Below are 20,800 nucleotides of genomic sequence, written 5' to 3'. Positions count from 1 at the left end.
AGGGCTTTCAGATTTAAATGTCGCCCTTGCGACTCAGATACTTCCCCAGAGGGCATGTAGTTGATTTCTGGTATATGCTGCTGTATACGCCCATGGTCACAGTATGGATTTGCTGAAATAGGCCGGTTGTACGACTGAAAGCTCGGTTAACCGGCCCACAATAGTTGCTTGGGGCTTCAAGACCGTCCGAATGACGTGCCTAGAGTTGTCTCGAAGGACATCGTTTGGCCAGCGTCAGGTACTCCAGCGACTACCACTGGATGATCACGCCATTCCAAGCTGTTAAGGACCTGAGTTTCTCCGGTTTCACTCGAGGAGGTGCGTTAGGCTACTTTGCACCAGTTTTTTCCTCATTTTGCCTCGGCATGCAGTCGAGGATAGATAGGCTCTCAAGATCTCAAGTCTCGTTTGGTTAGTTCGGGGTCAGATTTCTCTCTCGCTCTCAAAAAAAACCTCCCGCTTATTGGCGCTTATGATGCACGTGATGTGGGCGAGAATGAGCTAGGTGTAGTGGTCGGTGGTCACCCACCACTTAGCGTCTGACATTCTCTCACAGGGTGCGCTTCGTGAACTATGTTCTCACATGAAGTGTCATGGGACACAGCAGCTGGGGGTCTAGATAAGAAGGCTCTTGGTTTTCGGCGCCGCCGATATGTTATGTAGGCTAGAGCCGGATTTCGTGGAAAGATACCGCTGCGCTCCATCTACCCTTCATGCCTGAGCCTCAGTCCGTGCTAGTGCCCGGGTCGCCTTCAGATAGCGCGAAGCTGGACTTTGAGGCCAAGGCAACTGCTTCGATCGAGCAGCTAGATCTCGTGGCCTACTACGAGAACAATGCCGGACGGCTTGTTGTCGATCCTGAGTACGTCTTCGTCTGCATCTGTGGGACGACTCGTGACTGATTGCCCACAGGGAAGCGAAAGTAGAGTTTGGAGAAGAGGTTTCGAAAAGACTGAAGCTGACGGCCGACGGGAAGACAGTGCTGTGGCCTCAACCTGCCGATGATCCCGAGGACCCTCAGAACGTACGTTCCAGAACTCCGATGTTCTCAATGCGAGAACTGAGTGTCTGCTCTTGGTCAACAGTGGTCGGACGTTCGCAAAGGCTTTCAGCTCTTTATTATCACTCTGGCCGCCATCGTGCCCGATTTCGACAACGGTATAGGTAAGCGAAAACTAAATGCTGTAGCCAAGTCTTTATCGGCTCACGTGATTGCACAGTGACTGCTACCCTCTTTGCCACCGCAAGGCAGTTCAAGACGACGACGGCAGAGATAAACGACTTGACATTGAAGTTTGTGTTCAGTGGTTGGCATAGTCGTTCATTTCTCACTGGTCGCATAGCTGGAGTATATTTCTGCTTGGTGCGTTTTTTCCAATGCGCACCCAACAACTGATCACATGTTCTGCAGGGTGGGGCGGCATATTCGCCGTTATGCTCATCAGACGATACGGACGTCTTCCAATCTTATTCTGGTCCCTGGTTCTCTCGTTGGCCTTTCTACTCGGTAACACATTCTCGCCGGACCTGGCCATCTTCGCTGGTACGACTCTTGCACATGTTACTGGGGGCGTGCTGTTTAAGTGCTCATCCAGCTATGCGATGTCTGGGCGGATTTTTCGGGTGGGTACTACCAACTACTGAGTATTTCTGACTGACAAAAGCCACTGCAAAAGGACGGCGTCTCAAGTGGCTGTATGGTCTGATATCTTCAGCGCGTTGTTCTGGCACTAAGTCCATACTAATCACAGGGCCTATATGGCATCACTGATATGTTTCCTTTCCATCTCCAAGCCCGCAAGGTGCGTTGATTCAAGGCGCGTCGAGCGTGCACTTTCTCATGGTCCATTCCTTATCAGCTGAATATCTGGACAATGGGATTTGTTGCCTCTCCATTCCTTGGTCCCATGGCATTCGGATTCTTGGTAGCGAGAGCCAAGTACGGTTTCTTCCTCTCTTCGGTTAAGAAGGCTAACCCCAAGTACTATCAGCTGGCGCTGGTGCTATGGAATTGCTTGCATTTTTGGTGCCATAGTGCTCGCGCTGGTTGTACTTTTCGGTGAAGAGACGTACGCTCAACTTTGGTTATGGCACTCTGACAGGGTTCTGATGAGCAATTCTCGTAGTATGTATGATCGCTCCCTGGAAAATCCCAGGCCGTACCCTCTGCCGAAGTCCTGGGTTCGAAGGAGATTGGAGCTTCTGATCGGAATTGCTGGCGCTCGCATGGCGAAATTCAGGGCCTCCTGGAAGGACGTATCTATCATTTGGGTGCACTTGGTATGGAGGCCGCATATCTTTGGTATTCTGCTTTTCGAGGTGAGCACGGTTGTCCATACTTGCCCTTAGGTTGTGCTAACTTCGGCTAGGCAATGCTGTTCGGGTTCGCTATAGGCATCAGCGTATGTGTACCTTTTGCGGACGGGATGATGAGCTGAAGGGGCTTGATGCGTCCTCCAGGTAACTAACGGTGTCCTTCTAAGCCACCCGCCACCTGTGGGATATGGTCTCGATCAGATGCGCATTGCAGGATGCTATGCAACGCCTATCGTAGGAGTCATCCTGGGAGAGCTACTCGGCGGTTATCTCAACGATTGGATCATGTATCTCTCGATCCGTAGGAACAACGGTGTATTCGAAGCTGAGAGCCGACTTTGGTAGGTTCCACTCTTGCATGGCGTATTGTTTCCGCTAACATAGTGTAGGGCATGCTACATCACTGTGGCGTTCTACACATGTGGCATGATACTACTGGGCGCCGGATTGCAGAAGCATCTCAACATAGCGGCCTTCATCATCGGATGGTGTCTCGTTCAGATTACTACCATGATAAATACCACGGTTGTCTGTAAGTGAGAAGTGATTCAAACTCGTGATAGCCAGCTGAAAAGCAGTAGATGCATATCTCAACGATTCATTCCCCAGATTCAAGGCATGTCCCGGAGCTGCCTGTGCCACTATTGTAGTGCTAAATTGGATACAGGGCGAGATGTCGGCCATGCTGAACTTGGGACGAACGCTGGGAGGCTTCAGCGTGTCGTACTTTCAAGTCCCCTGGGCACTCAAGCACGGAGCTTTACAAACATTTGGATGCGAAGCGGCTGTGGTTGCAGCGCTTTTCCTGCTTATTGTTCCTGTGTTGCAGTTGAAAGGGAGAGTACTGAGGGTGAGTGATATAATCTGAGCCGGGTGGATCTTTGGCACTGCTGAAAAATACCCCTAGAGCCGGTTCTCGATGTAGCGAGAGAGCTTTCAAATGTGGAAGGTGATCCTTGCGATTCAGATATTTTCCCATAAGGCATCAGTTGATTTCTGGTAATATGCTATTGCGTATACTCATGGTCACAGTATAAATAAGCTTCAGTTGCCAGTATGCGACTGAAAGCTTGGTTAACTGGCTTGCAATAACTGTTTGAGGCTTGAAGCCCGTCCGAGCGCCGCGCCTAGAGTTGTCTCAAAAGATATCGCTGTCACGACAGCGTTAGGTGCTCCAGCGACTACCAATGGATGATACTTAATGTCGAGATGAGCTTACAATCATCAGGTTTCGGCCGATCGGTCTCCATGTACCGTACGACACTTCCGCGGTTCGGGGTGCACGGGGCTCTCACGAAGCCCTATGGCACCATTAGAGAAGGTGGTGTTCCCATGAGACTTTACATGCGATATTTCAATTTAAGCATGTTATCGGGTGAGCCGCGGCCAATCGCGGCCAGGGAAGCATCTTGAACGAAATGGCTCAGATCACCACGGTTTTTCAAGTGCTTGGTGCGCTTGCTGGAGACCACTCGGCCCAATCCGCCGTGTGTGAGTACGATCCGACGGAGATGACATGCTATAGAGCTCGAGCGTTTAGCGCTCTGATGAAATCTGCATGGGGCAACGTCCTTCGCGTGATATTTTGTCATAGAAGTGAATCCTCGAACTCTGAAATACGTTTGAAACGGCCGATGACGTCGGCGGCAATACACAATACGACTGCCCGCCTTCGGAGATAGTACCACGCTGACCTAAGGACTGGCTCTGTGGGGGTATATCAACGGGTCTCTGCGACGTAGCCAGCAAGTCATCACAACAGCCCACCGAACGGCCTACCAAACAATCCAAGCGACGAGAAATGGCCCCAGTGAAGAACGGTCGTATTCTCTTCAATGATATTCCTTCAGGCGAGTATCTACAAATCTACACATCGCCGAGCTCGTGAACTGATCCCATGTTTCGTGCAAAGGCTACCCCGAGCCTGGCAAGACCACCATCTACGATGAGTCCGAAACGATTGATCTCGACAGTGCTCCCCTTAACGGCGGCTTTCTCGTCAAAACCCTCGTCCTCTCTATCGACCCTTACCTCCGTGACAAGATGCGGGACCCCAAGGATTATGGCTTTGTGGTGCGCACCTATCGCGTGTTATATCGGTATATCAGCTCCTAACCGCAACTGCTACAGCCTCACTTCGATATGAACCAGCCGATCGCCAATTTCGGCGTAGGTGTCGTAGTGCGTTCTGAGAATAAGGGTGTCAAGGTCGGAGATCACCTTTATGGCACTTTCCGTGAGTCTCCTGTTATCCTGTGACCTTTTCGATGAATCTTACCCATCCACTACCAGCCTTCCAAGAATACTTCATACTTCCCGGCCTCGAAGGCTCCCGCATCCTCGAGAACAAGGAAGGCCTCCCGTGGTCCGCGTATGTCGGTATTGCAGGCATGCCTGGCCAGACCGCCTATACGGCTTGGAAAGAGTACGCCCAGGCGAAGAAGGGCGAGACCGCCTTCGTTACAGCTGCGTCTGGGCCGGTCGGTTCGCTCGTCGTCCAGTTCGCAAAGGCCGACGGCATGAAGGTCATCGCCTCTGCCGGCTCCGACGAAAAGGTCGCATTCGTCAAGAGCCTCGGAGCAGACGTCGTGTTCAACTACAAGAAGACGAAGACGGCCGATGTACTGGCAAAGGAAGGCCCCATCAATGTCTACTGGGACAACGTCGGCGGCGAGTCGCTCGATGCTGCTCTTACAAACGCGGCACAGCGCGCCCGATTCTTGGTAAGCCACCTTGTCGCTCAGACACACGTCCCGCTCTGCTGAACACCCACATTGCAGGAGTGCGGCTACATCACTGGCTACAATGGCGAGGGGACGCCGGTGAAGAACATGGCGGTGGTCTTCGGGAAGGAGATCACGCTCTACGGCTTCCTTGTCTTCTCGCTCCTGCCCAAGTACGAAGACGAGTTTTACCGCGAAATCCCGGCGCGCGTCGCCAAGGGCGAGTTCAAGTACATAGAAGATGCCAAGAAGGGCCTCGAGTGGGCTGGTCACGCCATCCTTGATGTGCAGCAGGGAAAGAACCACGGGAAGAGCGTGGTCATCGTCGCCGAAGAATAACTGGACATGGAGGTAAACTGTAATAATAATATGACATCAGTTACAATAAAACGGATACAAAAACAAGAGCTAAGGTCTCTGAGATAGCTGTTCAGCGAGTTCTACGCTGTCGTCTTCGGCGTTCGCAGCCGAGAGACTCAGGCCAGCGCAGTAGCGGGCGCTTGGAGCCGGCGGCGGTGCATATGATCAGACGCCGGTAGCAGCACCGCACGATGCCTCTCTAAACTCCTTACCCACCGCTGCGGACGCCGTCTGACCATTATTTAATGGTAGACTCAACATCTGGACCTTACACACCATCTTCCACGCTTCTCAAGCCGTTGGCAAACCGTAATGTTCAGATCGGCGACGACACGGATCGCCCACAACGCGCACGTCCCGGTGCTAGCCCAGGCTGCGATCAGCAAGGACCTCAAAGCGCTGCAGGAGCTCATAAATGCTGAGAAGGCAGTACAGCAGACGTACGTCCGCCCGAACTGATCAGTACATCGTACTTAAGATGGCGTCGACAGCCTGCAGAGGCTCGGCGGTGATCTCACTAAAGCAGCGGAAGCCGCCAAAGTATGGGCAAGCGGAGAAGGCGATGATCTCGGGGTGCGTGGCGAGCTATTGCCACAAAGTCCGTCTCACTGAAAACCCTGTGTTCTCCAGGATACCCTTACGGCATGCACAGCATTGCTACTGCACTTCGCGAACGCCCTTAACCGCTTCTCGACACACACCGGCACCGTGCGAGAACAGATGAAGCAGGTGCGCACGCGCGAGGAGAACCTCGACGAGCTCAAGAAGCGCAGGAAGTCGCTAGTGTCCAAGGCGGACTCGGCTGACAAGAAACTCAGCAAGATGAGCGGCGAACACAAGAACTTCCAGTCTCAGGCGGACAGTCTGAACAAGCTCCGTGAGGAAATTCGCGCAATGGACACCGAGATCCTCGAGGAGGAGGCGAGCCTCGCCGACCTCAAACGTTCGAACGCTCGGAGTTGGATGGGGACCAAGCTCGGTGCGCTTGCCGAGTGCTGTGAGAAGGGCTTGGTGGGTGCGCTTCCACTGGCGTCGTTTTCCGGTCCTTATATGCGCACAGATTGTGAGTGATATAGGCAAGCTGATCGTTGCCGTGAGTTTCTCTCCTCTCTGCCCTTCCGAACGCTACACGTATTGCGCACTTGTAGGAGATACCTCAAATGAAGAGCGAGCCTGGCCTTCCTCGTCCATACTACACTGGTCACGCGAATACCGAAGCTCTGGTCGCCGAAGGCAGGCGCAGAATTGAAAGCGTCACGTTCTCAACTGATCCCTCCGTGGGCGTCCGCCAACCATCAGGGTCAGAACTTCCGCCTATACCAGGCAGAGTATCACGCTCGAGCTCAGTACAATTTGCGTACGGCAATGTCCCATCCGTGCCCAGCACACCAGATCCTACTTTACGCAACAGTAATGGCACTCACTTCAGCCAGGTCTTTATGTCACCCGCGGGCACGTCGTACATCGGACTACCTGAAGTTGGGTCTAGTACCCCTGGCCTGGGGATGACGGCTCTCTTGGAGTCTGGTGGGTCGCCCTACCAGCTCCCGCGTTCGCCTCCGCCTGGCTCTGTAGTGACAGCCGCGGATCCCTACGACCCGTACGCCGCAGTGACCAAACAGACCCAGTACACTGGGTACACCCCAACCACAATGGACGAATTTGGCGTTCCCCCAAGCCCAGCGTACGCGCCACGCACCTCGTCCCTGCGGAACTTCAACGACGGCTCTCCTGCGCCGTCGCCCATGGGCCCGCGTGGCGCCCGCTTCGCAACGTTCCCGACGAAGAATGCAATCACCGGACCGCGTCCGCAGTCCGAAGCGTCCAGCTCGTCATTCGTGCCGGCGCCGCCGCGGCTTGACGCCCGGGTGCCGTCGCTCGAGATTGACCGCGAGGCAGACACATCGTTCTCGTCGAGCGTCGCCGAGGCGCTCGGCGACGAGTGGCCAGAGCGCGACAAACACACGACGGCGACGGGCGCGCAGCCGGGGAGCAAGGCGTACGAGAGCAAGATGTACGCGACGAACCACGACTACCCGTTCCCGCCCCCGCAGTACACAGCCGTGTCCGACGTGACGCTCGGTGCGATCGTGGAGCAGCCGACGGGGACGGCGGGACGTGGCGAGCAGCGCGACGTGCAAGTCCCTGGAGAACCACAAACCAATCAAGGCGCCGTCGCTGAGAATCCCTTCGGCGACAACGAACCATCTGTTGCTGAGGGCGCAGAAGAGTCAGCGCTTGCATATATGTCACCACTGTCGGAAAACCGTGCCTCGCTGCCGTTGTCATCCGATCATAGCCACGAAGGGAGGCGGGTCAGGTTTGAAAGCTCCGATGTCTCCGCCGACGCTGAGTCTCCGAATGTTGCTATGCCTGAGCCCACCACTGCGGGCGAGATACGCGCTCAGTCGCCTCCTGCAAGGGCTGATGGTTCGTATACTCATATTCGAATGCATATAGCAAGCTAACGTCTCCACTACAGTTACTCTCGCACAAAACGCTACAATTCCTGCGCGGTCGCCTCCTCGCTCGCCCGTTGTCTCGTTCACTGCTGCTACCCCAGAAATCCCGCAGACGACGTCGTCGCCGCCTCTCCCCACGTCTCCGGAAGAGGAAGAGAAGGCTCTGAATGCGGCTGCGGCGCGTGAAGTTTCGCGAGAGCTGGACGCGCTCATGTTCAACTCGCCCCTCAAGACTTCTGACCCACCAAGGTCTGCCCCAAAGCCTGATCCACTTGAGGTGCCCGATCGACCATTCGTACGGCGGCATACGCCTCGCCGCTCGAGCGTTGGTGGGGACTCTATAACACCACCTACAAGCCTACGAAACGAGCCATCGTGGACCAGGGAGCGGGACCGCTCCATAGTTGCATCGTCTCCGACATCTGCAGCACCGCACTCTCCGACAGCCAGCAGCTTGCATGACCACTCGGCAGACGGACACTCAGACGCACCTGCACCTGCACCCGCTCAGCCGCCGCCGCCGCCGCCCATAACCGTTCCTCCAGCTTCCTCGTCGCCTGCACCATCCTCGACAATGAGCACGCCGTTTAGGACCCCGCTCTCCGAGTACCCCCCGCCGCCCAAGGGCGGGTCGTTCTACAACTTGCCCGGGGCCTCTACCTCGGGCAGCGTCGCGCCGGGAGGGGTACGCACGATCAGTGCCGCAGCGTTCAAGCGGCAGCTGCGCAGCCCGTCGTCGCCCCCGTCGCAGGATACGGCGCTCAGCGGCGGGACGAGCCCCCTCAACGTATACAAGCGTGCGCTGGGCTCCCCGCAGCCTCCGCCGCGCGTGCCTGGCTACGCGGGCTCCCCTACCACCGAGCCGCGCAGTCGGTCAGTGTCGGTGACGTCTGGTGCGCGCCAGCAGGGCGGCGGGCACCAGGAGGAAGACAGTTACGACTACATCTCGGCGTACATGGACGATGTTCATGCGGATGCTGGTGAGGGTCATGGGCATGAGTGAGGTCATCACGAACTTGCGGTCTGGGGGTGTTTGGTAATGGGAGGAGTGTCGTTTGGGTTATAATTTAGCGATACCTACGACCTGGTTTGTTCCCTTTTTTGTTTCCACACGGATGGTTGTATTTATACTCGGATCATAGTGTTAATGTATCTGGCATTGCCACGATATTTGTTAGCTCAACACGACAATTCACCCGACTATTATCACCTGCAGGCACGTTTATTGCACAACCGAGCCGGACGCACGGCCTTTCTTTGTCCATATTTGTAGCAGCTGCCGCCCTGCTCCCTGAGTTGCCGTTTGCTCTTCAACATTCCGTGAACACAGCCGTTGCACAAGTAAGGTGAAACTCTATCACGGGATACAGTGCCCACTGTGGTCCGCGCGAGACACAAGAGCTCGTTCAAGTACTTCGTGATACTCTTGTTGATGCGTCTCTACCTCTCCTGTCTCCGCAAACCTCACATTGACAACCTCTAAGGAATTCAAGTTGCGAGGACTGCAGGGTCACCTCATTGCAATATCGACATTGAGAACGTCATTATCACGAAAGATGGCCGAGGCGTCCTGAACGACTGGGATCACTGCCGTGGGATACATTTATTTACTGCTGTCAGAAACAGGAAGGCACGTCTTAACTTAAGCATTTACACAACATCGCATGCATATTCTGGAAGAGCGAACCTTCCACCTGCAGCAGAAACAGCTCGGTCGGCAGTAGCCTGACAACCATCCCCCTCGTGGCGCGCCGTCTCGTTCAGGATCATTCGGAGACAGAGGACCTACGTAACGATGGCTCAGCGTAGTGCATTACCCGGTTATACGTCAGAACGTCGAACTGAGAAGGAACAGGCTCTATTCGCCAGAGATTCGAGCCACAATACATGGAGAACCTCTCGGAGAGAGAGATACGTAGTTACGTAAGTGCACCGAAACGGGATATGACCCACCGTAGCGGAGGCGGCGGGGTCGCTTGTAACAACGCTGGCTGTAAGAACCTCTCATCTGGCAGGCTAGGGTCATGTTGAACACTGATAGCTGGATGGTTATTCGCGGCATTCAATACTACGTCACGGAGTGCACGGGCTCCCGCTTCTGAGTTGTTTTGCCCACCGCAAAGGACACGGAATTGCTGCAACTATGGAAATGCAGGTATGATTGAAGACCAGTTGCGAGAGCGGAAATAACGGAAGGTCGAGAAGGAGCCGTGCAGGACTGCGAGGGCGATGTGGTGAACAGACCAAGTCTCACCATCGCTATCGGAAGGTATGGACCTGACAACTTTAACTTCAACATGCATGTCTGGTAGTCGGTCATCGTCTAGGTAGTCTGATAGATAACCGATGAATCTGTAAGCGTCTTTGCCGTAGTTCATGAGCACGGCGACATGTGAGAGTGGCGAATAAGGCTCACCTGGAGTTGCTTCCACAACGTTGAACCATGACAAGTGGACTTCGTCGTCACCTAAGAACTTCTGGATGAACTCGATGACAGCCCATGTTTCTGCGTGGACTACTGGTCCTGTGGTCCGTCGGGTGAACGAGTGCCGTGTACTCGCAGCCCCCAGGAGCCAGGCAGGTACCGCCACATTATTTGTGCAACACAGCAGCTCGATTGAGCGGACATGGCTGAAAGTGCTGTTGCAGACATTATTCGTGGAATTAATTGTCATGAGGGGGGCACCTGATCATGTGACCTCATCGAGCTTGACGGTCTCTAGGTAGGTCACATCTGCCAGTGTGCGGAGCAGAGCGTGGTACGATGAGAAGTGACAACGGAACAGAATCGGACAAGTGATGCTGCGTAACGAGCTCTTCAGACCTGCTCCGTGCGATAAACGCGCGATAGGAATGTTGCGGGGATCGTATTATGGCGTAGAGCATACGACAGTCACCCTCGCTCTTTAGCGTGAGGACGTAGAAGGGATGAAGGCGAAGCTGTCGGGACCAGTCGTCGGAGACTAGAAAGAGCCTTGAAACCACAGCGCTTCCATCGTCAGCGCTTGAAGTCTCGAACCTGTCTGTGTAGCTCAGGGGGGAGCGTTCCCCAATGGTGCATGAATGCCTGAGACGAGTAAAGTTCATCGCCTGTAGGAGGAGTATGAGCAGAACGGCCAAGGGTAGCGACCCACGCACCGTAGCACGTTGCATCCACCGATCTAACCTGGGACCGTCCAATTGCCCGTCGTGCCATGGAGGTTGACGATGAGCTGTCGAAGTGACGTCCCTTCCATAGCAGCACTGTTCAACTTGAAGGCATGCGTCGGCATGCACAGCTCTCCACGTGCTAATACAATAATACAATGCTGGTTATAAAGACGTCGACGCGTGCACCTCACACTGAACGCCGTCTGGCCCGGTCTGGGCGGCCACAATCGAAGACACGATACATAAAGGGCGCCTGCAGGCAGCAGCAAAGAAGTACCAGTATATCAGTGCACGTCGATTGCATGTGCAGTCTTCCGCAGGCGAAAAATGGACTTCAGCCCACAGCCTGTCCCGGCTGTCCGGGATGTGCGAGAGTCCGCCGAGCATCGCTCCAACATTGGTCAACCGTGGAAAATGGCGAGTAGTATCAGCTTACCAGGCAGCTGGATGCAAGCCTCGCCTTGATCTCGCCAATCTCGACTCCTCGAGCCTGGCACATAGGCGCCGTTGATGCTGCCGAAAGGCTCAACGACTGCATGGTCTCCTTCTCAAGCGCGACCTTGGCCTCGTCGAAGGTACCAGGAAGCGCTCCCAATCGCTGGCGAAGGCGTACGCGGCGTTCCGTGCCGTGCGCCCATAGAGACAGTATCGCGTGCGATATATTCCATCCCGCAGCCTGCGGCGCATTCACGCGCATATCATTTGCCCTCTTGGATCCTGACATGTAGGCTTTTGCGGAACAGCGACAACCCTGTCAAAGTTTATCAGTTTTTGTGTAGCTGAGACTAAGGTGGGGGACATACAGACAACTCAAAAAAAAAAAAAGACGACAATCGGGCAAGGTTCCTCGATACAAGCATGTGTTGGATTGATACTGCACACTAGGTATCGAACCAAAGAAGAGAGTGGTATAAAGAGAGAGATCAGGGGGGATATCGTCTTGTCCCAATGTAAAAACGGACTCTAGGATATGAGGCGTTATCAATACAGACGAGACAGACCGAGACGCGTGCATGCTTTCAGATCCAGGAAGCGCAATGTTAATATAAAGAGGGAAAAGTCCTGTGAATGCACAAGCGATGAGCTCAAGCTGGGTGGGGGGATAGGTCTGCCGGTGCAGAAGGGACGGTGTCCATGTCGTGCATGCACAAGGGTGTGCGCCGAAATGGGAGGAGGAGGAAGAGCTGATGACTAGCCAAAATATGCAGGAAATAGTAGGAAAGGGTGGCGGTAGATGTGGCATGCGTGTGCGGATGTAGAGAGTCCAATGGTGTGTAAGGAGGATTAAACCAATTATAAAGGTAGAAAAGTCCTTTGTACGCGGAAGGGCTCAGCACCCATCGTGCTAGGGAAAATAGTCAGCCTTAGGCACTCGTCACCCGCACATAATGGTAAAACGTACTAATGCATTTTTGGGCCATGGGTAGCCCGCTCCGTTACCGATGCCCGGCTGGGAATCCGACCAGAAAGTCAGGTTGGGGTCTACAACAACATCAGTCCTCCACACGATACAGCCACGAACGGCGCTCACTCGTATATGCCTCCATATGATTGTTAATATAATCGGTGGTAGGGTATCCTGGCGGGTCGCAGCCAATGTTAGTTTGGCCCTTTCGTTGGTATACGCGAACGTAATCGACGAGCATCACTGCAGGGAACTCCATCGTTGACAAATCGATCGTTTGCCAGTTGTTGGAGATACCCAAGTTAAGTATAATCGACTGTTGCGATCGTCAATGAATGTATCGTTGCTTGTTGAATTTAGACTCACCATTGGTTCCTCTGCGATGCGTCGCTGCCCAACCATTGAGCCGTTAGCTCCCATATCAGGACCAACAGCCGTTGCCCCCAGACGGTATGATGGCTGACCGTCGGTCTGCCAGGTAATGAAACCATCCTCGGGATTGTCAGGATCTGCCCAATACTCGAAGCCTAGGCCGAGTACATCAGCCGACGAGACCAATATTCAGGCGGAAATTCCTCACCAAGGGTCGTGAACTGCTGCCCTGAGCCCTGGAACATGTCGTCCGGTAAGTCAGTGAGACAGGAAATGGCTTGTTGGCTACATGAAAGCCATTAGTGCCCTGTGCTTTAAAAAAAAAACAGGTCGTGGACGCACACAGCGGAACCTCTGTCATTACTCCGTCAGTGGATTCTCGTGCAGCGCAAGCAGTCGACCTACTTGTAACCGTTGGGACGAGTCAAGTCCGGTGTGAAGATCTGGAACTGATCATCGGTATCTGTGAGATAGCCGTAGTCGCCCGTGAACGGCGCGAACTGCGCAGACTGCGAGACGACCTGGCCCTGTGCGCCGGCGGTCTTGTTCTTCTCGACTTCGAGGATATCGATCTCGGGAGCCCCACGCCCTTGGTTGACGGTGGGACCAGGATGATCTTCGCCAGGACAGGTACAGGCGCTGTAGGAAAATTGCGTCAACTTCTGAAAGGCTTGGCGTGGGCAACGTCTCACGATAGCCGCTGGCCTGGGAGCCAGGACAGATCGAAATTATACTTCGATCGGGACTCGTCGGAGTGGAGGGCTGCTGCTGGGCCAGAGCCGTTAACATACGTTTGGTTGGGCAGAATACCGACGTCGCACTCGTCGTACCTAGTTACGGTGAACTTAGCACAGACATGTACCCTGTGTATATGCGCGTGTCACGTACGAGTACGGCCATGTGCCATCCGAGGTCGCGCCGTATCCCGGCCGAGCCAAGTTGCCCATCGTCCACGCACCAGGCCACTACGGAATATCAGCTTCCGACATGCAATATGAATTAAAACTCTAACTCACGTAGCCTTGTGTATTCGAGTTCGGGCCGGGAAGGGTGATGCTGACCTCGATGTAACCGCTGCTGAAGCAAAACTTATTCCAGCTCTGAAGCATACCGCTCTTGTAGGGCAGCATGTGGTTCAGCGTGATGTCCTCAACGGCTTCCATCGTTATAATCAGAGAGCCGTTGGCGGTGGTGATCTGGCTCGGATCATACCACTCCAAGTCCATGGTTGAACCGTACCACAAGTCCACCGCCTCCCAGTATGGGTCATCGCCAGGGTAGAATGTCCGGCCATCGACGTTAAACTCGTCCGAGAAGACTAGGTCGTACTCTTGGCCGTCGAAGCCTTGCCGTGTCTTCGCGCCATCAGGAGTGTCGGAATCTATCAACTCAGGCATTTGGAATCTATGCAATAACATAAGTCCGGGACAGGTGGGACCAGACGGAGAAATTGCAACTCACAATATAGCCGCCTGGCCAGTCCCATTTATCGCGAGGTTGTCATCGATTGCCGAGTTCAGTGACTTGTTGTGATAAAAATTTAGCACGGGGTAGCAGACGAAGAGCATCAAGAGCGCGAGAATGAGGAGGACAAGAACGCCGAGGTTGAGACACCCTCGCAGAGAGCAGAGATCGTGCCTGGCTCGATTCGGCTCTTCTGTATGCAGCAAATCTTCCTCGTCTCCCTCTTCCTTCATATCCAGATCAGGATCGTACGCGTACGGTGTGAACCCTGACAGGCCAGCACCAGATGGGTATTTTGAGTCGGAAGAGAGAGAAAACATCGAGTCTCCTGATGTAGAGATGACAGAGTCCCTGTTCATCGGCGGTTTGGGCGGGGCAAGGTGGTCTCCGTGTCCGTCCATTAGGCGGTAAAGGACCATAGACCCTCGCTGCCCAGGGGTGAGAGTGGCGAAGGGGGAGGTGAGCGCCTGAGACTCCTCAGATGCTACGCGGTTAACGTTGAAGTACATGCTGCCCCGCGACACGGGGCGGGAGCGTACGGTATGCGGAGCATTGGGGTTGAGCGGCGAGGAGACGAAGTTGCTGGACGTCGAAAACGAGCGGCTGGGTGCTTTAGACGGCGGCGAGTCCGGAGGCAAGAGAGGCTGCTCGAGGTGAGATGATGTCGGCGTCCGTGGCGGGTGGATATGATCGTCCGGGCTGCTGGAACCACTTGGAACAGTTTCGCCGCCGTCATGCGAGGTTGTTGGCCATTGGACAGACATTGAACCCGGACGCCCTGGATGATGAGCAAGGACGGTAGAGCGAGGTTGCAAAACAAGCGGGGCACTAAAGACCGCAAAGCGTGAGACTTCGTCACATGTCACATGGAGTGACCCGTCGCCGCTTACGCGCGTGGCGTCAATGGTCATGCACCCATTCCGCGAACGCCTATCTCCTTCTTCTGCACATGCTCTGCCCCATGTCTGTCTGATGTGCTCTCTTTGCCCTCTTCTCCCCTCGAGCTTGTGTAGGCAGTGCTGCCTCCCTACCTCCTCGGTGCAGTCCCGATAACGAGGACATCGTGCGACCTTCCAAGTTCCGCGTTCCCAACACTTCTCGGGACGATGGGAAGATGTCAGTCTGCATAGCCTGATGACTACGTACTCCTCGTAATCCAAGCCCTGCAAGACAGTGCCAGATCGTTACTCGGGCGGCACGTTTTACGGCCTGCACCTAGCAAGACGCCAGAAGCAGCAAGAGCCTCCTCTCAAGGAACGGCGTCCAACAAGGGTCGCTTAACGCCGCACGCGTTAAATCTGCGTCGCTTCGTCGTTTTGGTGAGGAGACGTCCCTGTTCGTGCACGGGCTCTGTCATTCCCGGGGCCGGGGGAGCCCCAAATGATGCCTGTCAAAGACGGACCCAGTAGGCTACCGTGAAATATACTATTATACATCGCGTCGCTTCATAACTGCACCTTCGTTTTCGCCTACGCGCTGTCCGGTACACTCAACTTCTCCGTTGTCGCCGTCGCCCTTGGACTCGCTGTCGGTGAGGAAGAACCAGTGGGGGCTGACGAACTGTGGCGGTAGCCCGAGGCTCTTTTGCACGAGCTCAAAGTCGAAGTCGTTCGCGCTTACATGCACACGCCGAGCAACAGCTTTACGTATGTAGTTATGCATTGTAAGTGACTATGAAGGGTATCAGCGTGTTTTATTGAACTTCGAGGTTTCAGAGTTGAGGTGACCACGCCAGGTTAGGGGCTATCAGGCGCGCTTCTATGATCGCGGCTGGATGCGAATTCTACCTTACCTTGACCTTACCTCTCGCCGAACGTGGCTCGCATACCCAACCCGGACAAGTTTACGCTCTGTCATGGTCAGATATTTTGCGTTCGGCTACAAAGTCAAATACCAGTGGATTTTCGACCGTGCCAACGAGTTGTACATGGTACCCTGGAACGATACCACCGACGCGAGGGCGAACGTTATGTTCGACTATTTCGTTACTGTTGTCGGGCAAGCCGGCCTAATGAGCTATGTCCGACCAATTGCTCTCAAAGACGAGGATTGTGTTGGCTACTGTCTCGCCTCTACCGATCCCAGTGACGGACTACCCTCGAGAGCGCGTGATGCCGAAAAGATTGAGAAGCTGAGGCAGATTGTTGGCTAGGATGGGCCTCCAAAGTGGTGGCAGCAGGCATAACATGGCGCTCCATCCAGGTCTGGTGAGAGCAGTGCATCCAGCATTTAGCAAACTACAAGCTCACATATTCATACAGCTACTCTCGCAGTATCACCTCCATTGGCAAGACATGGGCCGCTGCCCTTCCAGTGAGTTTAATGATCATGACTACGTCTGTGGAATAACTTAACAAGACACCAAAAATCGGGGTCAGGTGCAGCTAGTCTGCTAGTGTAGGCATTATGAGCTCCTTTCACTTCCACTTCTTGAAAGACGTATACAATAGCTCCACTTTACCCTGTTCTTTCATTTACAAACATTTGCACCTATATTCTCTGCATCTGTGTCTTGTCCATATTAGTCTGGACCGTTGACGAACTGAACTAAGTCCCAAAGTATGACAAAACCTCGTCAAGGTGCTCTAATCCGTAGGTATGGAAAGGTAACAGATTGCCGAATATTATACCTTGTTACAGATCTCGGCCTCGTACACGCGCTGCTTCGCGAACCCGCCGCCATGGCACATTCTCAAGGTGCCCCAGCACCTCTCTGCCAGCCTCCACGTCACCCCCGAAGCTCCAGAGCACGCTCAACAGGAGTACATCTGCAATGCTGTGCACGCCGTCGAGTCCAACCGCTGCAAGCGTTGTGGCGGTATCGAGCTGTTCGACAAGTAAGTCTCTTTCTCAGCTTGATCTCTAAACGCCACCCTCTCCTCATCTACAGTCCCTAAGGTTTTCGGCCACTAATTGCGCGTCTGCCGCAACGGCACGACGTGCTGCGAATCGAGTCTAGATGTTTAATTCCTATGTGATCCCTCTCGACGAAGATCCCTCCTTTACTCCCGCACTTGTTTGATTCCCCACTCGCTCGCTGGACAATCGAGCCTCACCTCACACCCGCAGGTAGCGGCGCAGAGCCCGCATTCACTTGCCACTGGTCAGGCCGCGGTGCAATACGTCCGCATCCGGCACGGCCGTTCGCTGTACGTTGCCCTGGTAGTATATACTGCTTTCTGCACTGCCGTGCCCGGCGCGTCCGCATGAGGCGTTCGCGCCTCCTGCTCCTCGAGGAACATTATCCCGGGTCAGAAGCGCATACTTCCAGCACTGTCCGCCAGAGGCGAAGACTCGGCGGACCTCGTTCACGCTTCGCCGGCGAAGCGGGAGGCGCCTTGAATTTACGTGTGCAATTAACAGAGATCCATATCCATGCAGATGCGCAGATGGCTTGATGGCGCGTAGTCAGAGGGCTTCCGGCCAGCGTCTCTTGCCAATATTTCAGTGGTCATGCACCCGTGCCTTCTCGGTGTGGCCCCGACAAGGCCCCGATAACGAGGACGCTGTACGACTCTCCAAGTTTCGCGTTCCCAGCGCCTCTCGGGACGATAGGAAGATGTCAGTCTGCCACACTCATAATTTAAGCCCTGTGTCGGGTCGCTACTCGGGCGGCACGGTTTACGGTCTGCACCTAGCAAGACGCCAGAAGCAGCAGGAGCCTCCTCTCAAGGGAGATGTCAATGACATATTCGTGCACGGGGGGCCCAAACGATGCATGTCAAAGACAGATCTAATAGACTACCGTGAAAAATCCTATCATGCATCGCGTCGCTTCATAACCGCACTCTCGTCTTCGCCTGCACGCCGTCCAGTGTACACGACTTCTCCGTTGTCATCGTCACCGTCGTCTTCGGACTCGCTGTCGGTGAGGAAGAACCAGTGGGGGCCGATGAAATGTGGCGGCAGCCCGAGGCTCTTTCGCACGAGCTCGAAGTCGAAGTCATTCGCGCACTCCGGCATCTCCCCCACCTGCCCCACAAACTCCTCCTCCTCGACGCGCAGCGCAGGCCGGTGCATATACTCGCTCCCCTCTGGCGACTTCTCACGCGCACGGTCCGTGAGCACCTCGAGCGCAAACTCGGCCTTGCCGCCGGCGTGCAGGAACGTCTCGACGTCCTCGACGTCGTCCGTGGACAACACGGACGTCTTGCCGGCGCACTCTCGCGCGGCCGTGCACAGTTCTCGGAGCCGGGCGTTGACGGCGTCCGGCGTGGGGACGCAGGTTGTGCCGGCAATGACGTCGCGCTGGAGGATCTGGACCATGACATCGACGACGGTTACGTAGCCCCTGTAGAAGGCCGGGCTCATCTTCGTGTGCAGTTCCATGGGTATGAAGTGCAGCGCAGGATCCTCCGCAATCACCCAATCTGGGAGCACCTCGTCCTCAGGCAGCTCGCTGCCCAGGTCGGAAAGCAGCGAGATCGAGACGTAGCGCAGGAAGTCGCCTTCTCCTGTGAATGTAACGGCGTGAGATACACCTCACACGACAGCCGGAACAGCTCGTATGATATGCCCACCTTCCAAGCGCTCCTTCATCCGAAGCGATAACCAGCCATCAATACAGCGCTTACACGTGCATGTCTTGAGCGACCAGTCCCGCGTACTCGCTTTCTCTGTTTCTGGCATCAACTACAGCTTCACTTGACGGATTGCGCTTGTGGTGGGTTGGTGGTAGCTGCGAAAGATGGGCCTGGACGGGGATGCGCATTTCGGGGCAGAAGAGTGGACATGATTGCGAGCACTTGTCCAGAACTCTATCAGAGTCGCCCTATTTAGTGGCTTGACAGGCAGAAACTCGATTTATCGGCGCGAATACACTGAAACAAACGCATGTCTTGCTCTTGCGATCATACAAGTACACGGAGGACGAGCCGAAACTACTCTTGGCGTCGCTCACCAGCCCATCTGCGAGTACGTCCACCCGAACACCAGTTTCTCTCCATTGCGCTCCTTAGGTCCTGGGTATCCGCAGTAGTGGACGTTCTTATGCAGCGTATTGATCAGCGCGACGTCGTCATCGCTCAGCTTTGGCAGTTCCTAACGCCGTCCTGTCAGCCTCGAGCGCAACGATCAATCTTGCGTTTGAGAACCACGCACCCACAAGTTCGCATGCTGGCGTTGCGCGTCCCGGCTCTTGGGCACCGCCGTCGTCCCGCGCGCGACGTGCCACGCGAAGCTGATCTGCGGGGGCGACACCTGGTACTTCTCCGCGAGCCGCGCGATGGTCGGGTCGCCTGCGACCTGGGCGTAGCCTGACGGCGAATACGCGGTGAGCACGATGCCGTGCTCCTTGCAGAAGGCGAGCAGCTCGGGCTGCGCCTGGTGCGGGTGCGTCTCGACTTGGCACACAGCGGGGACGACTTTCGCTGTCTCGAGCAGGGTCTTCAGGCTGCGAAGCGCGTCAACAAAAAGAGATGCAGGCGCGGCACGGATGACGTACTTCTTCACGCTGAAGTTGCTCACGCCGATCGTCTTGACCTTGCCGGATTCGTAGACCTTCTCCATGTCCGCCCATGTCTCGTTGAAGGTCGGCTTATCGACGACAATGTACTCGCCGCCGTCGGGCTCGCCGTTCGGCCCCGGATGGCGAGGGTTGGGTTTGTCGTCGATGTTGGCGAAGGCTTGCGGCCAGTGCATCAGCCACTGCAGGCGCGCGTTTAGCTTATCTCAAGCGGGCTTTTGTAGCAGGGACGTACCAGATCATAGTAGTCAAGTCCTGCATTGTTGAGTGAGTCTTGATACGACTCGGAGACCTTTGCATGATGATGGAGTCTAGAAAACAGTCACTGCTGGATACAAACTGTGTCGGGTCCCACACGGACAGGGTACGTACGGCAGCTTGGTGGTCACCCAGATCTCTTCGCGCGGGATGCCGGAATCTCTAACGGCTCTGCCGACGACGCCCTCTGTGCCATAGTCGTGAGCTGTATCGAGATGCCTGTATCCATTCTTGAGGGCCCCCAGAATCCATGCGTAGCCGCTCTCATGCTCCTCTGGCGTGTTTCCTGACCAACAGCCCAGACCTGGTCTCCTTGTGAGACCCGTCAATGTCGTATCACTAAGCTTGGGAGCTTACCAATAGTTGGCATTTTCAGGCCATTGTTAAGCGTCGTGTACTGCTGCTCGGGGTTAGACATCCGGGCTTTTACTGCTGGTTAGGTCAATGAGAGAGGGAGGCCGAACTCTGCGTTAATGTTTAGCAGCCACTCTGGTATACATATACGCCCTAGCTTTGGTCGGGTAAACATAGCACTCCCTGGCTGACGCATTACGCCTACGCTCGGCGAGTTGTGTTGACACGGTCCGCCACGGCATGCGGCGGCTCCGGGAGACTCATCGAATGTCCGTAGAAGGCTTTTCATCACACAGGGCGGGGCCGTGTGACTTGTTGACGGCATGAGTGTGCGATGACACTGCGAAGTCTCAACTGTGATTTGTTGTCTTTCTCAGGAGCTTGACGATGGGAGGAGGAGGCGTCGGGATGACGCGCATGAGAAGGCTGATAGAGATGAACCGAATCAACGAGCGAGCGCGATTTCCTGCAC

General features: G+C 55.0%; 7 protein-coding genes across 7 annotated transcripts; 4 read left to right on the top strand and 3 right to left on the bottom strand.

The window, feature by feature from the left end:
- Nucleotides 1-672: 672 nt before the first annotated feature.
- PHACADRAFT_259649 (uncharacterized protein) lies at nucleotides 673-3,399 on the top strand. Its single transcript, XM_007397972.1, has 18 exons — nucleotides 673-862; nucleotides 913-1,024; nucleotides 1,086-1,164; nucleotides 1,221-1,293; nucleotides 1,344-1,363; nucleotides 1,412-1,543; nucleotides 1,596-1,623; nucleotides 1,677-1,695; nucleotides 1,752-1,802; nucleotides 1,860-1,939; nucleotides 1,992-2,069; nucleotides 2,127-2,319; nucleotides 2,370-2,402; nucleotides 2,461-2,657; nucleotides 2,706-2,848; nucleotides 2,898-2,932; nucleotides 2,984-3,166; nucleotides 3,224-3,399. Exons 1-18 carry the CDS (start codon nucleotides 714-716, stop codon nucleotides 3,239-3,241), a joined length of 1,623 nt encoding a protein of 540 aa, XP_007398034.1. The 5' UTR covers nucleotides 673-713; the 3' UTR covers nucleotides 3,242-3,399.
- Nucleotides 3,400-4,063: 664 nt separating this feature from the next.
- Nucleotides 4,064-5,436, top strand: PHACADRAFT_259646 (uncharacterized protein). Its single transcript, XM_007397971.1, has 5 exons — nucleotides 4,064-4,166; nucleotides 4,229-4,389; nucleotides 4,447-4,552; nucleotides 4,609-5,039; nucleotides 5,097-5,436. The coding sequence occupies exons 1-5, from the start codon at nucleotides 4,118-4,120 to the stop codon at nucleotides 5,376-5,378; spliced, it is 1,029 nt and encodes a 342-aa protein (XP_007398033.1). The 5' UTR covers nucleotides 4,064-4,117; the 3' UTR covers nucleotides 5,379-5,436.
- Nucleotides 5,437-5,585: 149 nt separating this feature from the next.
- PHACADRAFT_175747 (uncharacterized protein) lies at nucleotides 5,586-9,055 on the top strand. Its single transcript, XM_007397970.1, has 6 exons — nucleotides 5,586-5,839; nucleotides 5,891-5,972; nucleotides 6,030-6,410; nucleotides 6,460-6,492; nucleotides 6,548-7,829; nucleotides 7,882-9,055. The coding sequence occupies exons 1-6, from the start codon at nucleotides 5,712-5,714 to the stop codon at nucleotides 8,862-8,864; spliced, it is 2,889 nt and encodes a 962-aa protein (XP_007398032.1). The 5' UTR covers nucleotides 5,586-5,711; the 3' UTR covers nucleotides 8,865-9,055.
- Nucleotides 9,056-9,736: 681 nt separating this feature from the next.
- On the bottom strand, nucleotides 9,737-10,243 carry PHACADRAFT_259642 (uncharacterized protein). Its single transcript, XM_007397969.1, has one exon. It carries the CDS (start codon nucleotides 10,237-10,239, stop codon nucleotides 10,003-10,005), a length of 237 nt encoding a protein of 78 aa, XP_007398031.1. The 5' UTR covers nucleotides 10,240-10,243; the 3' UTR covers nucleotides 9,737-10,002.
- Nucleotides 10,244-11,939: 1,696 nt separating this feature from the next.
- On the bottom strand, nucleotides 11,940-14,854 carry PHACADRAFT_259638 (glycoside hydrolase family 16 protein). Its single transcript, XM_007397968.1, is given in 12 exon segments — nucleotides 11,940-12,356; nucleotides 12,414-12,493; nucleotides 12,543-12,732; nucleotides 12,783-12,943; nucleotides 12,997-13,073; nucleotides 13,131-13,142; nucleotides 13,194-13,427; nucleotides 13,481-13,618; nucleotides 13,677-13,753; nucleotides 13,805-14,192; nucleotides 14,250-14,797; nucleotides 14,814-14,854. The coding sequence occupies 11 exon segments, from the start codon at nucleotides 14,759-14,761 to the stop codon at nucleotides 12,342-12,344; spliced, it is 1,884 nt and encodes a 627-aa protein (XP_007398030.1). The 5' UTR covers nucleotides 14,762-14,797; nucleotides 14,814-14,854; the 3' UTR covers nucleotides 11,940-12,341.
- A 959-nt stretch (nucleotides 14,855-15,813) lies between these two features.
- On the top strand, nucleotides 15,814-16,725 carry PHACADRAFT_259635 (uncharacterized protein). The gene is made up of 4 exons (XM_007397967.1): nucleotides 15,814-15,915; nucleotides 15,968-16,459; nucleotides 16,514-16,565; nucleotides 16,631-16,725. The coding sequence occupies exon 2, from the start codon at nucleotides 16,108-16,110 to the stop codon at nucleotides 16,402-16,404; it is 297 nt and encodes a 98-aa protein (XP_007398029.1). The 5' UTR covers nucleotides 15,814-15,915; nucleotides 15,968-16,107; the 3' UTR covers nucleotides 16,405-16,459; nucleotides 16,514-16,565; nucleotides 16,631-16,725.
- Nucleotides 16,726-17,953: 1,228 nt separating this feature from the next.
- On the bottom strand, nucleotides 17,954-20,430 carry PHACADRAFT_259634 (uncharacterized protein). Its single transcript, XM_007397966.1, has 7 exons — nucleotides 20,332-20,430; nucleotides 20,089-20,278; nucleotides 19,952-20,027; nucleotides 19,696-19,898; nucleotides 19,353-19,644; nucleotides 18,773-19,292; nucleotides 17,954-18,706 (listed from the first exon to the last, which is right to left on the bottom strand). The coding sequence occupies exons 1-6, from the start codon at nucleotides 20,390-20,392 to the stop codon at nucleotides 19,149-19,151; spliced, it is 966 nt and encodes a 321-aa protein (XP_007398028.1). The 5' UTR covers nucleotides 20,393-20,430; the 3' UTR covers nucleotides 17,954-18,706; nucleotides 18,773-19,148.
- Nucleotides 20,431-20,800: the final 370 nt, after the last annotated feature.

This window comes from Phanerochaete carnosa (genome assembly GCF_000300595.1).
Source record: "Phanerochaete carnosa HHB-10118-sp unplaced genomic scaffold PHACAscaffold_7, whole genome shotgun sequence".
NCBI lineage: Eukaryota > Fungi > Basidiomycota > Agaricomycetes > Polyporales > Phanerochaetaceae > Phanerochaete > Phanerochaete carnosa.
Note: the sequence above shows the minus strand (reverse complement) of the source record. Positions and strands in the feature narration are given on the sequence as shown.

Bases quoted from the DNA above. Each gene is read 5' to 3' on its own strand.
- PHACADRAFT_259649 (XM_007397972.1), top strand. From the start codon at position 714: ATGCCTGAGCCTCAGTCCGTGCTAGTGCCCGGGTCGCCTTCAGATAGC. The intron at 1,165-1,220 runs GTAAGCGAAAAC...GTGATTGCACAG, and splicing joins CGATTTCGACAACGGTATAG to TGACTGCTACCCTCTTTGCC. The intron at 1,803-1,859 runs GTGCGTTGATTC...ATTCCTTATCAG, and splicing joins TCCATCTCCAAGCCCGCAAG to CTGAATATCTGGACAATGGG.
- PHACADRAFT_259635 (XM_007397967.1), top strand. From the start codon at position 16,108: ATGGTCAGATATTTTGCGTTCGGCTACAAAGTCAAATACCAGTGGATT.
- PHACADRAFT_259646 (XM_007397971.1), top strand. From the start codon at position 4,118: ATGGCCCCAGTGAAGAACGGTCGTATTCTCTTCAATGATATTCCTTCA. The intron at 4,167-4,228 runs GCGAGTATCTAC...TTTCGTGCAAAG, and splicing joins CTTCAATGATATTCCTTCAG to GCTACCCCGAGCCTGGCAAG. The intron at 5,040-5,096 runs GTAAGCCACCTT...CCCACATTGCAG, and splicing joins CACAGCGCGCCCGATTCTTG to GAGTGCGGCTACATCACTGG.
- PHACADRAFT_259634 (XM_007397966.1), bottom strand. From the start codon at position 20,392: ATGTCTAACCCCGAGCAGCAGTACACGACGCTTAACAATGGCCTGAAA. The intron at 20,279-20,331 runs GTAAGCTCCCAA...CAAGGAGACCAG, and splicing joins CCTGAAAATGCCAACTATTG to GTCTGGGCTGTTGGTCAGGA. The intron at 19,293-19,352 runs GTGCGTGGTTCT...GGACGGCGTTAG, and splicing joins GCCAGCATGCGAACTTGTGG to GAACTGCCAAAGCTGAGCGA.
- PHACADRAFT_259642 (XM_007397969.1), bottom strand. From the start codon at position 10,239: ATGAACTACGGCAAAGACGCTTACAGATTCATCGGTTATCTATCAGAC.
- PHACADRAFT_259638 (XM_007397968.1), bottom strand. From the start codon at position 14,761: ATGTACTTCAACGTTAACCGCGTAGCATCTGAGGAGTCTCAGGCGCTC. The intron at 12,733-12,782 runs GTGAGTCTAAAT...CGATCGCAACAG, and splicing joins GCATCGCAGAGGAACCAATG to TCGATTATACTTAACTTGGG. The intron at 12,494-12,542 runs GTGAGCGCCGTT...ATGTTGTTGTAG, and splicing joins TCATATGGAGGCATATACGA to ACCCCAACCTGACTTTCTGG.
- PHACADRAFT_175747 (XM_007397970.1), top strand. From the start codon at position 5,712: ATGTTCAGATCGGCGACGACACGGATCGCCCACAACGCGCACGTCCCG. The intron at 6,411-6,459 runs GTGGGTGCGCTT...ATATGCGCACAG, and splicing joins AGTGCTGTGAGAAGGGCTTG to ATTGTGAGTGATATAGGCAA. The intron at 7,830-7,881 runs GTTCGTATACTC...TCTCCACTACAG, and splicing joins GCCTCCTGCAAGGGCTGATG to TTACTCTCGCACAAAACGCT.